Below are 16,738 nucleotides of genomic sequence, written 5' to 3'. Positions count from 1 at the left end.
ACACACACACACACACACACACACACGCGCACACACACACACAAACACACACACACACACACACACACGCTCACGACACACACCACACTCGCGCACACACACTCTCAACACACTCTCAACACACACTCTCACACACTCACTCACACATACTCAACTCACTCACGTCACACACACACACACCACACACACGCACATACACACACACACACTCATCCACACACACACACACACCACACACACACACACTCTCATTCACACACACTCTCAACACACACACACACTCGCACTCACACACACACGCACACACACACAACCCCCACTCACTCACTCTCACACTCTCTCAACTCACACAACACACACTCTCACTCACATACACACACACCACGCATTCACACCACACACACACACATACAACACACTCACAACACACCCCCCCAACACACACACAACACACACGCTCACACGCACTCACTCACACACACACACACACACACACACACACACACACACACCACACACACACACACACACACACACACACACACACACACACACACACACACACTTCCTTTACTCATTTTTCCAGGTGGAGGTGCTCTGTGCTTCAGGAGGTCGGTGGCGTGGCAGTGGAAGGGTCTTGCTGAGGTTTGGTGTCATGGTGTCCCTGAGATTAGCTCAGATAGAGAGGCTTGTCTCTCTGGAGGCTGCTGAGGAGGAGGAGAGGGAAACACATACATATCAAACAGGAAAACCAGGCGGCCGTAAGGAACCATGCAGCTGTGTCTTCATTTACAAACATAATACACAGCTCACTTTGATTTAGATTGCATTTTTCAATCCACTTTAAAATGTAAAAATATGAAACATTAAAAGCTGCAGTCCTTTAAAGAGTACATTAACTCCGGGCTGAAATGTATTTATTTGTATCAGAGTTGCCCTGTTCCCCCCAGCAGAGGTTGGATAAATACTCAGATCTTGTACTTGAGTCAAAGTAGAAGTACCAGAGTAGAAATACTCTGTTACAAGTAAAAGTCCTTCATTCCTGCACCTGTAGCCTCACCCAGTGATGTCACGGCGTCCTGCAGTACACTGTGACATCACTGCAGCATGGTGAGGAGATTTAACTCTTTATATATCCAAAAGTGAACTCTAGCACTTACCCGTTGCCATGGTAATCAGTACTCCAGTCCAGAGAGGGGTGTTGGTTCTGCGTGTGTCGACCCAGCTGATGGTAGTCCACCGATGATGACATCACTGCTCCACCATTCAGCATGGCTCCTCCCAACTGCTGGTAGTCAGGATGCAGGGAGGGGTGGTAGCCCTGCAACACAACACACCGTTTAATAAAAGCTCTCTCATTTATTCACATCATAACTGATCCTGTCTGTGTAAACAGCTGATCGCTGAGGGAAGGACGAGGGAGCAGAAAGAGGCTCTCTTCAGGGACGTTTGGTTACATCTCTGTTCGCTTGTATCTTGTCTTAGTTTCTTAGTTTCAGACTCAATCTATGGTATGGTATTGTATAAAGGTGATACTGGAACATTTTTGGTCAATGGTTGATTTTCTTTTTACGTTTTCTGGAATATTTTGGAGCAAATGATGACGGCACAGCCACCTAAGAGTGGTGACAGTCCAGCTGTCTGTTTAGAGGGGATCACAGTTCTCTGACTGTCCACGTGCTGGGAGGAAGGGACAGCTGCTGGAACTCAGCCATCGTTTGGCCTTCTGATTGGGCCTGTCTCTCAGTAGGGTGAGCAGGTGGAGCTTAAAAGAACACTTCATCCCATAATCAACAGCACTTTCACTCTAATAGCTGGAGTTCTTTCTAGATGTTCTGCAGTGACTTGTTGTGTTGGACATCTGCCTTCTCTCTAATATGATGGAACTAGATGGCAATATAGAATACATGTGTAAACCACAACAGCAGTGCCCGCTCCTCCTTCAGTGATACATTTAGCAGGGTTAAGTAGAAAACAAATAATAATAAATAATACAACTGCTAACATCAAGGATTACATCACCACTAAATCATCAGTGGTGTTAGAAGTACTCAGATACTTAACTAAAGTACAAGTAGAACTACTACAGTGTCAAAATGCTCTTTTACAAGTAAAAGTCCTTCATTTCAAATCGGCAAATCTTACTTAAAGTGGACTTATCATGCTATATTTGAAATATATATTGTAGGGCCATACCTACAGTGGGGCAAACAAGTATTTAGTCAGCCACCAATTGTGCAAGTTCTCCCACTTAAAAAGATGAGAGAGGCCTGTAATGTTCATCCTAGGAACACTTCAACTATGAGAGGCAGAATGAGGGGAAAGAATCCAGGAAATCACTTTGTAGGATTTTTAATGAATTAATTGGTAAATTCCTCGGTAACATAAGTATTTGGTCACCAACAAACAAACACGATGTCTGGCTCTCACAGACCTGTAACTTCTTCTTTAAGAGCCTCCTCTGTCCTCCACTCGTTAACTGTATTAATGGCACCTGTTTGAACTCGTTATCAGTATAAAAGACACCTGTCCACAACCTCAAACAGTCACACTCCAAAGTCCACTATGGCCAAGACCAAAGAGCTGTCAAAGGACACCAGAAACTAAATAGTAGACCTGCACCAGGCTGGGAAGACTGAATCTGCAATAGGTAAGCAGCTTGGTGTGAAGAAATCAACTGTGGGAGCAATTATTAGAAAATGGAAGACATACAAGACCACTGATAATCTCCCTCGATCTGGGGCTCCACGCAAGATCTCACCCCGTGGGGTCAAAATGATCACAAGAACGGTGAGCAAAGATCCCAGAACCACACGGGGGGACCGAGTCCATGACCTGCAGAGAGCTGGGACCAAAGTAACAAAGGCTACCATCAGTAACACACTACGCCGCCAGGGACTCAAATCCTGCAGTGCCAGACGTGTCCCCCTGCTTAAGCCAGTACATGTCCAGGCCCGTCTGAAGTCTGCTAGAGAGCATTTAGATGATCCAGAAGAGGATTGGGAGAATGTCATATGGTCAGATGCAACCAAAATAGAACTTTTTGGTAAAAACTCAACTAGACGTGTTTGGAGGAGAAAGAATGCTGAGTTGCATCCAAAGAACACCATACCTACTATGAAACATGGGGGTGGGACCATCATGCTTTGGGGCTGTTTTTCTGCAAAGGGACCAGGACGACTGATCCGTGTAAAGGAAAGAATGAATGGGGCCATGTATCGTGAGATTTTGAGTGACAACCTCCTTCCATCAGCAAGAGCATTGAAGATGAAACGTGGCTGGGTCTTTCAGCATGACAATGATCCCAAACACACCGCCCGGGCAACGAAGGATTGGCTTCGTAAGAAGCATTTCAAGGTCCTGGAGTGGCCTAGCCAGTCTTCAGATCTCAACCCCATAGAAAATCTTTGGAGGGAGTTGAAAGTCTGTGTTGCCCAGCGACAGCCCCAAAACATCACTGCTCTAGAGGAGATCTGCATGGAGGAATGGGCCAAAATACCAGCAACAGTGTGAGAAAACCTTGTGAAAACTTACAGAAAACGTTTGACCTCTGTCATTGCCAACAAAGGGTATATAACAAAGTATTGAGATTAACTTTTGTTATTGACCAAATACTTATTTTCCACCATAATTTGCAAATAAATTCTTTAAAAATCAGACAATGTAATTTTCTGGATTTTCTTATTTTGTCTCTCATAGTTGAGATATACCTAGGATGAAAATTACAGGCCTTTTTAAGTGGGAGAACTTGCACAATTGGTGGCTGACTAAATACTTTTTTGCCCCACTGTATATAAATATATATATTTTTTCAAAATACCAAACAGATCCTGCATTTTAGCCATGCCTCATTTTGCTCTATTTGCTCTTTCCAGCCCTGTTTTTGCAGGGGCTGATTCTGTGAGCTGCAGCTGACCACGCCCCCCTGCAGGAGAGGGGAGTTGGCAGTTTCTTTGGCATTAGGGCAGGGATATCTCGATACTTTCCAAGGTTTGACATAATGAATTGTGCTACTTTTAAAGCAAGCAACGATGTTTTCAAATCTGTAATCAAAAAGCTCCTCAAACACGCTATTGAAGCAGTTCCTGCCGTTGCTACGTTAGTTCAAACGGTAACAACGGACAATTTTTCTTAGCGGATGCATGTCAATTTAAATCAATACAACTATTTTTTAAATCAATAAAATCATTTTCTAAATCCATAAAAGCATTTCAATTAATATTGGGAGTCATGTCGTTACTTTGTTGAGAATGTGGCCATGTAATAAGCGGGATAATGTGCACATTGCATAATGTGCCTTCATGCCGATCTAGATCCCTCCGCTTCACGTCGGGCTCCTGATCAGCCTGTCGGTGTTCTTTTCCCCATAATGACCGCGTCGCTGCACATTATCTCGTACATATGATTATATAGTCATTATTCATTTGTTTTAAAGCAGGAGGTGCAAACGCTTGCCTCGGGGAGGGAGAAAAAGAGCCACAGCGGAGAATAAACAGAAGGGCAACCATGGCAACCATGCAAGGGAAGTCTTCTTCGCTGCTTTTGTGGCAGACTACAGCGCCACTTACAGGCCTGGCATATGTACTACAGCATCTCCAACGCTTTCGAGCAGCAATGGCCAGCCGTGGCCCAAACTCTCATTCCCCTGATAGGTGGAGAATTGACCAATAGCCGTAGCGCCACTTTACTGACGTCAGTAAAGTGTTCAAATCTGGATCAGTCTGTATCAGATCCGTTGCAGCCCCGTTTTTAGAGATTTGGGTATGGAGGAAAATAGAGAGGGTTGTGTTTTCTGACACTTGGTGAGTTCCCTGGAACACCAGGGACACATATTCATGTATAAAAGACGTACAAAAGTGCATTTTGCATGATAGGTCCCCTTTAAGTACAAAACAAAGTATTGGCATTCAAATATACTTAAAGTACTTAATAGTCTTATTGTGCGTAATGTTCCATTTTAGAATCATATATATTAAATTACTGGATTGATTACTTTATATACTGCTGCTGGATATCTTAACCTATAATTATATTTTTTTTCCCCTCCCAAACCCCATCCCCTCAGGAAGCCTTTGCCTCCTGTCAGGTCATCATTGTAAATAAGAATTTGTTCTTAATTGATTTTCCTGGATAAATAAAGGTTCTACTACTACTACTACTACTACTACATCATAGTGTATTTATTAGTTTATTTATATTCTGTTTTAGCTAATAATCTGAATCTGTAGAGTGACTAGTACTTACTTTTGTCAAATAAATGTAGTGGAGTAAAAATAAACATTGGCTTCCAAATTGTAGTGGAGTAGAAGTATAGTAGCAGAAAATAAATAATCAAGTGAAGTACAAGTATCCTTACTTAAAGTGGACCTATCATGCTATATTTGAAACATATATTGTAGGGCCATACCTATACAAAACATGTCTGTGAAGTATTTTTTTCAAAATACCAAACAGATCACCCATTACAGCCATGCCTCATACTGCTCAAACCCCTCTTTTGCAGCCCTGTTAGAGAAACGCGGATCTTGGGTCCTTAGCTTGAAAAAAAAAAAGAGGAGGTGGAGCTAATGCCTGATCAGAATTCTACCGGAGATAAAGTTAAATTCTGCTGTGATAAAACGCCATCCTGTTCTAAACCACATCAAGGATTATTTCTGAAACAGTATGGAGCTCAAATGCTTTTTCTCTTGCAGGTTTATCACAAGGTGAGTTCTTTTTTATTTCCTGCTTTTTAAACACAAGTGCTCTCCAGTACAGGTTAGCTCTGAGAGTTAGCGAGGCTTGCTAATGTAGACAAAGACGAGATTACGTCCAAAACACGTCAGGCATTGTTTCTGATAGCAACTCTCTGTGGGTCCGCTGACGATTTGACGTCAGTTCGGAAGGAATCTGTATCTGCTCGTTGTACCCCCGTTTTTAAAAGATTTGGGTACGGAGGAAAAGAGAGAGGGTTTTATTTTCTGACGCTGCGTGAGTTCCCTGACGCACCGGGGACACATGTTTATGTATAAAAGTCATCACAAAGTGCATTTTGCATGATAGGTCCCCTTTAAGTAGTAAATGAACTTCACCACTGCGAATCATAAAGAGAGATCCTGATGACTAGAAGTTTCAGTAGTCCAGTTAGGGTTGACTAAAGACTGGGTACACTGCAGCAGCTGAACCCTAATCAGAATGCCACCAGTCCTAGTTATTCAAATCAAATCAAGTTTTATTTATATAGCACATTTATAAACGATTCTTGGTCGAGCCAAAGTGCTGTACATATAATAAAAATAGCCTACAGTAGAGCCTCTTTACAGCAAATACAACAGCACAGATTGTTCAGAATATCAGTATGAGAAAAACGACACCCTCTGTCCTTAGATAGTTATTGACTTCCTTTCTAAGGAACTGTCAACTCTCTGCTGGATGCAGATTCTATGGCAGTAATGGTGGCCTGTGCTATTGACGCTCTCCTTCAAACAGCTGATGGTTTATCAAAAAGGGGGGGGGGGGGGGACAGCAGGTGGAGTGAGGAGGAGACTTCATCAGCACTAACAACAAAGTTTGGAGAGTCCTGCTGATGTTATCATCTGCCCAGAAAGATGAAAGGTAAGAGGGGAGGAGGAGAGCATGCTCCAACCATAAGATACGTGAGGGGGGAGAGAGAGGTGGAAAGGGAGAGAAATGAGGGAGTGCTGTAACAAAGTGTAGGAGTGTGTGTGTGTGTGTGTGTGTGAGAGAGGCTGAAAGGGAAGTTAATCTGAGTGTTGTGAGTGAAAGAGGAGAAAGAGGAGGACAGCAGGTGGTTGGGTTCTCCCCCCTCTGCTCCTCTACCTCACCTATTCATCCATTGTTGAGCAAATTCTTCTCCTTCACTCCTTCACAAAGACCCCATCTGCCTCCTTTGTGTCTCTCCCCCCCTCTCTCCCCCTCCCTCCCTCCCTCCCACCTCACTCTTCAGTCAGAGGAGAAAAGTTTGGAGCTGTGTCCTCTCCTTCCTTCACTCTTTCCTTTCTATTTTTAATGCTCAACATATGCAGAATGAAGGAGATTACGGGAGAGTGGGATTTGAAAGTGCTCTATGAAAACAGTTTTTACCCAGCATGCTGTGTAGAGGAGAATGTGTTACACTGTCTCTCCTCAGACTAAACACTGATCCACTTCACCCTCTGGTTTTGATGGAGCGACTCACCAGTCACTCATCAGTCCTCTAGACCAGTGTTTCTCAAACTTTTTCATACCAATAAAAAAACACTCGCGGACCACCTAACTCCACAAATATCCAAAAACACATCGTTTTTTACAAATCGCCTGAAAATTGTACAAACAAGTGGCAACATGTGTGATGAAGGTGCTTATCTGGGCTATATCATGCAATCGAAAGTGAAACTTAAGCTCGTTCCATTGCGAGATATTCCCGCGAGAGTGCGAAAAACATAAATACATTTATTTATTTCAAATGTGAAATTTTACCAATATACTCACGGACCACTAGGGGGCGCTCACGGATCACCAGTGGTCCGCGGACCACACTTTGAGAAGCACTGCTCTAGACTGAGTGTGTGTTTCATCCGTTTCTGCTGAGGTCATTATCCAGCACGCATGCTGGATAAGAAATGTGATTAATGGAGGATTGATTTCTGTTTTCTATTCAATAGCTAGTCAGTGCTGCTAAAGGAGAAGCTGATGCATTCTCTCACACTCTGGCACCCATTTCCTCTCCACTGTTTGTTTGTGTGTGTGTGTGTGTGTGTGTGTGTGTGTGTGTGTGTGTGTGTGTGTGTGTGTGTGTGTGTGTGTGTGTGTGTGTGTGTGTGTGTGTGTGTGTGTGTGTGTGTGTGTGTGTGTGTGTGTGTGTGTGTGTGTGTGTGTGTGTGTGTGTGTGTGTGTGAGAGAGAGAGGAATACGTTGATGAGCCATAGAGGACAGGGCAAGCTGAAGACCCTCGAGGAGACATGAGCTGAGTCTAAATCCAAAGGAAATGGCTCTACTAATAATAGTCTGTATACGTGCAAAAAGACAATGTAGAAATATAATAGTGAAATTGATGATGGGTGGTGAGAGGGATGGAAATTGTAAAAAGTCTGAAATCTCTAATGATCTAATAATTGTAAGAAGAGTATACAGAGGCTTGTAAAACAATGTAAGGTCCAGTATGTATACTTTAGTGAATGGATTTGGACACAGCAGATAAACATGTAATTATACGTTTTTTCACATTTAAGCAGCAGTCAAATAGTCTATTTTGCTTCTTAACTGAGTGAAAGATGATCAAAAGGAAAGGTGATTCAATGCTTCCTGTCTCCTCTCCTTTAGCCAATGATACACTGGACCTTCCTTTACCAAAGGAAAGGAGATATTGCATTCCCAAAATTCCTTGTCATGTTACATTGGGGCGATTAGCAAAAACCAACAACCAACAACATCGTCAAGGTATGCAGATCGTTATGTACAATAACGCTAACTGTGATTTATGTGGATGAGCAACCTCTTTCCGTATGATTGCCTGCTTTCACTTTTGGGACTGGTAGCCTATGTTTCTTTTTTTATTTCAATCCCAGACTTAGTTACAAAGTCAAATTGTTCACTGGGTTGTTAACATTTATATTATTATATATTATTATTATATATATATCTCTACTTCAAAGACACTCAGTGTTTTAAAATCACGTGGCGCAGTGTAAGGGGAGGTTGGATCGTCTTAGCATCGCTGTTCATTATTTCTTTATAAAATCTCCTTCACATCTTAGTGGTTAGGAAATGAATAAGGATGTTTCTTTCGGACTATTTTACTCCAGAAAGTTCACCTTCTTGATCTGCCTGAAAATCATTTTTTGCTGTATTTTTCATCTAAAGATATGATTAATTTGTGTCACTGCCTCTGACGGCCCGTCCCCACGGCAGCGTGCGTTGAAGCTTCAACGCTTCTTCCCATTCACTTTGAATGGGGTGACGTCACGCTTTGCCGAACTGCATTGTGGTTCCGTCGCTTCGCGTTGCTCGCTTCGCGTTGCTCGCTTCGCGTTGCTCGCTTCAAAAGTTGAGCAAAGTTCAACTTGTGAAGCTTTGACGGAAGCGCCAGCCAATCAAATCATATGCCAGTACAAGCTCTAGCCCAGGGGTGCCCAACCTTTTTTGAACCGAGAGCTACTTCTAAAGTTGCCAGTCTGCCGAGATCTACCAGTCCAAATAGAGAGGCGTAGCCATTACTGACAGCCTACTGCCAGGTAAATACACACTTCTACTTGTATACAACTGGCCTTTGTACGATGAATACTTCATACAATACTGCAGATCCTTTATCTTACCTCTTTCTAATCTACACACATACAAGTATTTAACTGAAGTTACACAACAGTGTTGTTGATACAGAGTTGGAGTTTATTCACACGTCACAGTGGGTAATGTTTTCAAGAAACACTGAACAGTGCTGCCACATGTGACACAGGGAAAAAGAAAAGACTCTGAGCTCTTTCTTTGACATTATATAAAAATAGTGTTGCTACAAAAGTATAAATTAGGCTTACTAATAAGACAACTGAGATCTGAAGATACTCAGGAATCTGCTGCCAAAGTGCAATAAAAGAGACAAAATTAATAGAATCAAACCCTTTTTTTGTTGCATTTTAGTAGAGTATAAAAAGAAATGCCTTTAAAATAGGATGCGAGCAACACTAGCTTCTTAACCTGAATTGATAATAGACTATAATCAATTTAAGTTTCCATTCTTATACCCTTTTGTACAATAATTATAATTAGGGATGCACGATATTGGTTTTTTGAAACCGATACCGATACTGATAATTTCCTGCTTCTCAAGACCGATACCGATAACCGATAATAATATAATATATATATATATTAAATGTACCTGTAGTTTTTGCACACCCGGTGGTAAAACAAAGACTAGTAGTGAGCAAATGACATGACCATTACTACTATGAACAAAACAAAGCCAAGAACAGTTTTGACTCTTCAAAGTGACCATATTTATTTTCCCAAACAAATCTGGCAAACTTCTTGCCTTTTTCAAAAGCCTCGTCGATCGTTAAAAGCCCCGGTGCCTTTGCAGCTGGCTTTGGATTCGCCGCAAGTTTAGCAGCGCAGGCGTCTTCTTACGCTTTGAACACACCATCGTAGCGATGGCGATGTTTCAGGCGACTAATCAGGTTGGAAGTATTATAGCTCGTTGCCTTTTTCCCTCCTCGTGGAACTTCTGCATTGCATTTGTTAATACAAATAGCAAGCAAACTATCTAACTCTGAAACTTTGAAATAGTCCCATACTACCGACGACATGTTTGTTTACTGTCCTGGCTTCACGGCCGCACACCATTTACGTCACAGCCAGGCATGAGAAGGGAGCGCTGGATTTGTGAAGAACTCCCCTCTTCCTAAACCACTAATACCACAGTACTGGCAAAACGGGAGGAGCCGAGTGAAAAACAAGCGCCCCTCATCCCAATCCACCCACCTTTTTTTTTACCCAAAAAATATATCGGGGCTATTAATACTGTTGTCGGGTTTATCGGGATGACGTCATAATTCCTAATATTGGACCGATAATTATAGGGCCGATAATTATCGTGCACCACTAATTATAATGAATACGTTCAAACAAACTAAAACTTACAGCAGATTAATAACGGTATCTAACTTGAGTTTTTATTATATCAAAAACCTGTTGAAATGCTTCTGTTATTTTTACTATCCCCCAAAAGCGCGTCGCAGCCTCCAGGAAAGCTTCTTTCACAACTTCGCCGTCTTTGAAAGACTTCATGTGTTTCGCAAGAACGTGACACGATAAGATGCTCTGGAGCAGCCTTGCTCTTGTTGTTGGGCCTGGTGAAAATGGACTGCTGTGCATTTAGCTGTCCTCTCAGGCCCCTCCCCTTTTGGAGCGTAGGGCAGAATTAGGAGGGAATTCCGTCTCGTAGCGTTTGTGCACTGTTTTGAAATGCCGCTCCTAAATTACCCTTCTTCGATAAAGCCACGCTCGCATTGCAGATGAGACAGATGGACTTTGAATTGGAATAGATACAAAAATAATCATCCTCCCACTCGGAGTGAAAATTATATGTTTTGGGCTCTTTTGCTTCTGCCATTGCGGTCTTGTGTGTGTGCTGACTGTCACTCCTGTTGCCACGGACAACGTCAGCGAAATAGTGCCCACTGCCCACCAGCCAAGCCCCGACACATGGGGTCACGCCGGCCAATCACAAAGCTTTGATGCGTTCACGTGCATTATTCTGGCACGGGAAGATTATGTTATAGGACATTAACGATAAAACAGAATATTGTTGTTCTATTTTTAGACACATCTCACGATCGACTGGGAATCTCCCCGCAATCGACTGGTTGGGCACCCCTGCTCTAGCCTATCAAACCGTGTGCTTGTGTGTTCGGGGCGGGAGATTCAAGTGATTGGTTGTTGGTCGAGTTTCAGACATGCCCACCGGCAAGCTTCAACTCACGCTGCCGTGTGGACGCTGCGTGAGGCCATCGCCCACTGGTTGAGAGTAGCTGCGTCCATCATCCACAGATAGAAAGTGTTCCCAAAGATTCACTTCCTCTTCCTGTTATGGAGTGTCACCGGAACTCACGGAAGTTTGACCCCAGTATCACTTTAGTTTTCTCGCATCATTCAAACTATATGCACTGGTGAGGAGGCGGGGCTTAAGTCCATGTAGAGACCAACAAGAAAAATAAACATATTTGAATGTGATTTATTGTAATACACGTATCAAAATGATGCTGAAATATCAAAATACTGATAGCGATTAGTAAAAACCATGAATTAATGCTTTGACAAGTGAGCATAGAAGATGGCAGTAGGAGATAAGACAGACCAGGCTGAGCTCCCGTTGGAGCTGCTCCGTCCACACTCACGACAACAACAACAACAACAACAACAACAACAACAACAACAACAACAACAACAACCTGTAGACAGATATAAAGCAGCGACTGTATTCGCCATACACAGCCTGTGGTTTGCACATTTACAAACACAGACTTTCTCCAGTTTCTGACCAGATCCGATGAACTGTGAGCTCTGTGAGCAACAGCTGCTGTTTAGTTTCTGATTCTACATTGTCAGTGAGGACACTTTGAGATTCTTACCACTGATTGGCTTTTGCACGACAGCTTGGCCGTGTCATTAGCTTAATGTACACCGCCCAGGACGAATGCGTGTCTATCCGCGTCTTTGCATTGACTATACATGTAATTCGTTATAATAAGGACGTTGCTTCCGTTGGGAACTTCCCTTCAGAGTGTGCGGTTGTTAAACTAGATGTGTGTTGGAGAGGGGACTGACCTGTGAGATGCCCGGGGAGTGTGTCATTCCCAGAGAGTGTCCACTGAGCTGCTGGTGCTGCTGGTGCTGCTGCTGCTGGTGCTGCTGCTGCTGGTGCTGGTGGTGCTGGTGATGCTGCTGGTGGGGACTGTGCAGCCCCCCCAGGTGGGCCTGGCTGTGGAGGGGGGGGCTGACCTGGAGCGGAGGGCTGGACGCCGCCATGCTGCCCAGGGACAGAGCTCCCTGGTGGGGGGGAACGCTGGGCCGTGGCACCGTCCCTCTGGAGGACAGGGCCTGGAGCTGGGGGTGCATCTGGGTGTGAGGGGGGGGCAGGTGTGGGCTAAGGCCGGGGCTTGAGGCGTGGGAAGGGTGCGACTGGTGAGGGTACGGCATGTACATGCTGGGGTGCTGGTGGGAAGGGAGGGAATGGGGGTGAGAGTGAGAGTGGGGGTGGGGATGAGAGTGGGGGTGGGCCATTGGGCTGGAGGAGTGGTGCTGGCCCGGATGACCGGGGTACACTGAAGGCTTAGGGCTATACATTGAGGTAGAGGAAGGTATGGAGGAAGAGTGGGGGGGCTTCATTTCAGACGGATCGTTGTAACTCTGGAGAACAAAAAACACAACTGAAAATCAGATTCACATTCACACCTTTAAAATATATGTGTGTGTGTGTGTGTGTGTGTGTGTGTGTGTGTGTGTGTGTGTGTGTGCTTGTGTGTGTCTGTGTGCTTGTGTGTGTGTGTGTGTTTGTGTGTGTGTGTACCTGTGAGACCAGGCTGGCTCTGTATGCAGCCAGTTGTTTCAGATACTCCTTCTTAGCCGTCTCCGTCCTCTTCTTGTACTCCTGAAACACACACAGAGGATTATCCACCTCTATTCCAGTTCACAACATGTCAATGAATGATCAGTTCATCATCTGTAAAGCAGTTTATATTCCTGTAAACTGATGTGTGAGTGAACACCAGCTGTGAGAATGGATACTGCGTTTAATCATCACAACAGCTATCAGGGGGCTCATAGTGTTTCCCTCAGCTGACAGTTATCTGCATGTAACACTCGGCTACAGTAATGGATTCTCACGCACCTGCCACAACTTATTTTTTACATTTGTACTGAGGCTGATGGCATTAGAATCGTTTCAGTAATTTGGTCATAAAGAACCTTTATGACCTTAATATTTGACATGTTGACACTGTGGTACGTGAATATACGAACCACATTTCATTGCAATTTAAAGTGTAGATATTTCAGTAAATCATCTATAGATCTGTGCTGCTGGCATGGCCAAATCATTTTCCTAACAAACTTTCATTATTGTGTTTTTGTATTTATTTCATGACCAAAAACTAGACAATCATTGAAAAAAAACTGAAATGTTGACTTTAATTAAATGTATTATATCAAACAAATGTAATTATAACTGAAAGCAATAATATTAAGTTGAACCTATTTACATATGTAATCTTTATATTATTGCTCTTAGCTAACCTAATACAGTTATGTGAAATCTGTTGACATAATACATTTAATTAAAGTCAGATTTGGTTTTTTTCAGTGTAGCTACCATGTACATATTGTCGTCATGTCACTGATGTCATGCTGATTGACAGCTGGAGGAGCTACCTGTTTCTCTTCCTCCCCCAGGCCGTCCCACATGGAGGCCACGATCTTGGACACCTCCCCGAAGGTAGCGTTGGGGTTCTGGGCCTTGATGTTGGCTTGGGTGTCCCTGAAGAACAGGGCGTAGGCGGAAACTGGCTTCACCGGCTCGTTGGGGTCCTTGCGCTTCTTCTTCTTTGGTGTTTTTGGTTTCTTGGAGATGTCCACTGTCGCTGGCCTCTTCTCTGCTACACTGACCAGCTAAAAGGAGGAGGAGGAGGTTCATTTGACACAGCAAGGTATGGCGAGGATGAATATATGGATGTACACAGAGGTGGGTGGAGGTTAGATCTGTATTAAATATGTGTAAAAACAGTCAAATGGTGGTACAAGAAAACAACATGCTTAGAGCGGTGCAGTGATGATGTGTTTTTCTAGGCCGACCCTGAAGTCAGCATGGCAAGGCCACCCTCAGTAAAAAGCAATGGGATTTTTACCTTGGATTTCAAAATGTTGCAGAAAATATGATCTGTAGAGAATACAATTTGTATGCTACATACACATATTTTTCCACAGGATAAGCCCCTCATATCACCACCACTTTTATAATTGTCTATACAGGAAGTGTTAATTGCCAGAATTTAAAAGCTGACGTTGAAGAAGCTTCAGAAATTCACCAGTGGGGTATTTACTGACATATTTTACATCGTAGAACAACACATGAACATCTCTTCAGCTTGTGTTAACCAAAGGTCTTATTTTGGGCATTAACCACAAACAGGCTGAAATGGGAAATGTTTATATAAAGGCAAAAAGATACACCTTATCATAAAGAGTGAATCATCCATTTTGGAAATCAATTGTTAATTCATTCATTCTAAAAGAATTACCAAAATAGAGTTTTTACCAGGATCCTTGAACATGTGTTTGTTTTGATTGAAATAGAATAAGTGAGCGGCCTTGACAGCTAACAGCAGATATCCCTGCTCTGCCCGTGCCTCCTGATTTAGTCACAGGGTACTGAGTGCTGTAGACTGTTCATGCATCACTTCAGCTAGCCACTGCAGCTTAGTTTCCCTCAGCCACTTTAGCTCAAATTGATAATGTACTCAAAAAGCTTGTAGTTCACTGCTGACGGAACCAGCTCGGCGTCTTTCCTTCCCAGGCGATTGCTTTCATTTATTTTCCCCGGTAATGATGTGGTTTCTTTGGAGAATTTTTCCTTGTGTGCTTCAAGGGATTAACGGACAGGATTTAATTGATCAAACTAAAATAAGTACATTTGACTAGTGTCTTTCGATGGAATCATATTGTGAAACAATCAGTGGCGAACCGTGTGTGTCTACAGAAGGTCCAGTTGTGATAGACACGGTTGACGGTTCGCCACTGGAAACAATCATGTATCCAGATATGATTCACTATTATTTGGACTCTTAATTGAAAATAACAAGCACATACTGACATTTGCAGATTTGTTTTTCCATCACACTTCACCAAGGCTCAATTCAGAGGGAGTCCGAAGCGGACTCCAGCTGGTACAACCTTTATAGCTCCATTTCCTTTAGAAAATATTAAACTATGCTTTACAAATATATATATTTTTTATAACTCAAGTCATTCATACAGGAATATAAAAAATAGGCTATACCACATAGTTAGTTTGTTATGAAGATTTAAAAATGACAGATATTAAGTTATTAACATTTTGACTATATCTCCAAGTCTAACAGTGATGGTCTTAAGGCCCCTGAAAAGTACTTTCAAATCGTGCAATTTCTCTCTTTAATTCACATTCAAAACTTCACCTAAATAACACCCAGCTGATCTGCTCAATCAGGACTGTTGGACGTGGAGGGATTTGACGGACAGGAGCCTGTCATCAGATTGGATTTATGTTTCTAAACCTGAGCCACTCATACTTCACACCAAAGAGAAGACAGAAATGTCCACTACTGCATGACTGTTGTTTTTATTCCCTTTCAGTTCATTTCTTATATAGCTGTATATGAGTAACAGCTGACTATGAGGGGCCGTACAGGCCGTAATTCATACTGGTCCTCTCACACACATACATTCTCCTTTTACATACATGCATTTTCACTCTCACAGACATTCTTCTTTTACATACATCAGGGTTTCCCACACATAGACTATACTTGGGCGGGCCGCCCAGATATATTAACGGCCGCCCAAGTATATTTTGCGACCTATTTAGATTTTTTTTTTTTTCGTGACCACGACGCCATCTGTGATCGATTTACTTGTGGACAATGATCCCTTGCTCTACACCTCCTGTACCCAGTCCCGGACTGGCCATCGGGAGGACCGGGGGGTTTCCCGATGGCCTAAAGTGGCCTGCCTCACACAGGGTGACTGGCTGTCTACATGATGTGGCCTCCCGACATGGCCACTGTCATACAGATCATAAATCAAAGCCCTTGATTGGTCTCTGTGTGTTATTCAAGCTCGGGATAACCTCAGCTCAGGTGAGGTAAAGGACTCTCTGAGTGTTTAGATAGTTAACTTAGTCTAAGTTCTCAGTGGGTCTCAAACGGGTTGGTCACCATTTATGTAAACACATATTTCCATTTGAGGGGGGAGTGATTAGTAAAATATGCATGAATAAATAAATAAAAAGTTAACTAGGTGAAAAAAGGTAAGATACACTTTTAAAACTTGTTGAGAGCTAAAACTAGTCGTTGCTGCTGCCTCAAAGAGAAGCAGGGGGAGACAGGAGAGGCTGGTTCAGGAGCACAGACACACTCACAACTATAAATGAACCAAAAATAAATAAATAAACAAGTTTCAGTGTTTTTTCATATTGGAAATGGGATGTTATTGGTTATGGCCATGATTT

General features: G+C 43.0%; 1 protein-coding gene across 1 annotated transcript in view; it reads right to left on the bottom strand.

Moving 5' to 3' along the window:
- Positions 1-587: 587 nt before the first annotated feature.
- Positions 588-16,738, bottom strand: part of tox (thymocyte selection-associated high mobility group box) — a 101,956-nt gene continuing 85,805 nt past the window's right edge. Inside the window, exons 6-10 of the mRNA XM_034103607.1 lie at positions 13,906-14,142; positions 13,046-13,126; positions 12,304-12,885; positions 1,161-1,321; positions 588-707 (exon numbers count right to left, since the gene is read on the bottom strand). Coding sequence (XP_033959498.1) covers positions 671-707; positions 1,161-1,321; positions 12,304-12,885; positions 13,046-13,126; positions 13,906-14,142 — 1,098 coding nt within the window. The 3' untranslated portion in view covers positions 588-670. The remainder of the gene's footprint in view (positions 708-1,160; positions 1,322-12,303; positions 12,886-13,045; positions 13,127-13,905; positions 14,143-16,738) is intronic.

The sequence above is a fragment of the Pseudochaenichthys georgianus genome, chromosome 17, assembly GCF_902827115.2.
Source record: "Pseudochaenichthys georgianus chromosome 17, fPseGeo1.2, whole genome shotgun sequence".
Taxonomy (NCBI): domain Eukaryota; kingdom Metazoa; phylum Chordata; class Actinopteri; order Perciformes; family Channichthyidae; genus Pseudochaenichthys; species Pseudochaenichthys georgianus.
This window is presented reverse-complemented; position numbering and strand designations above follow the sequence as displayed.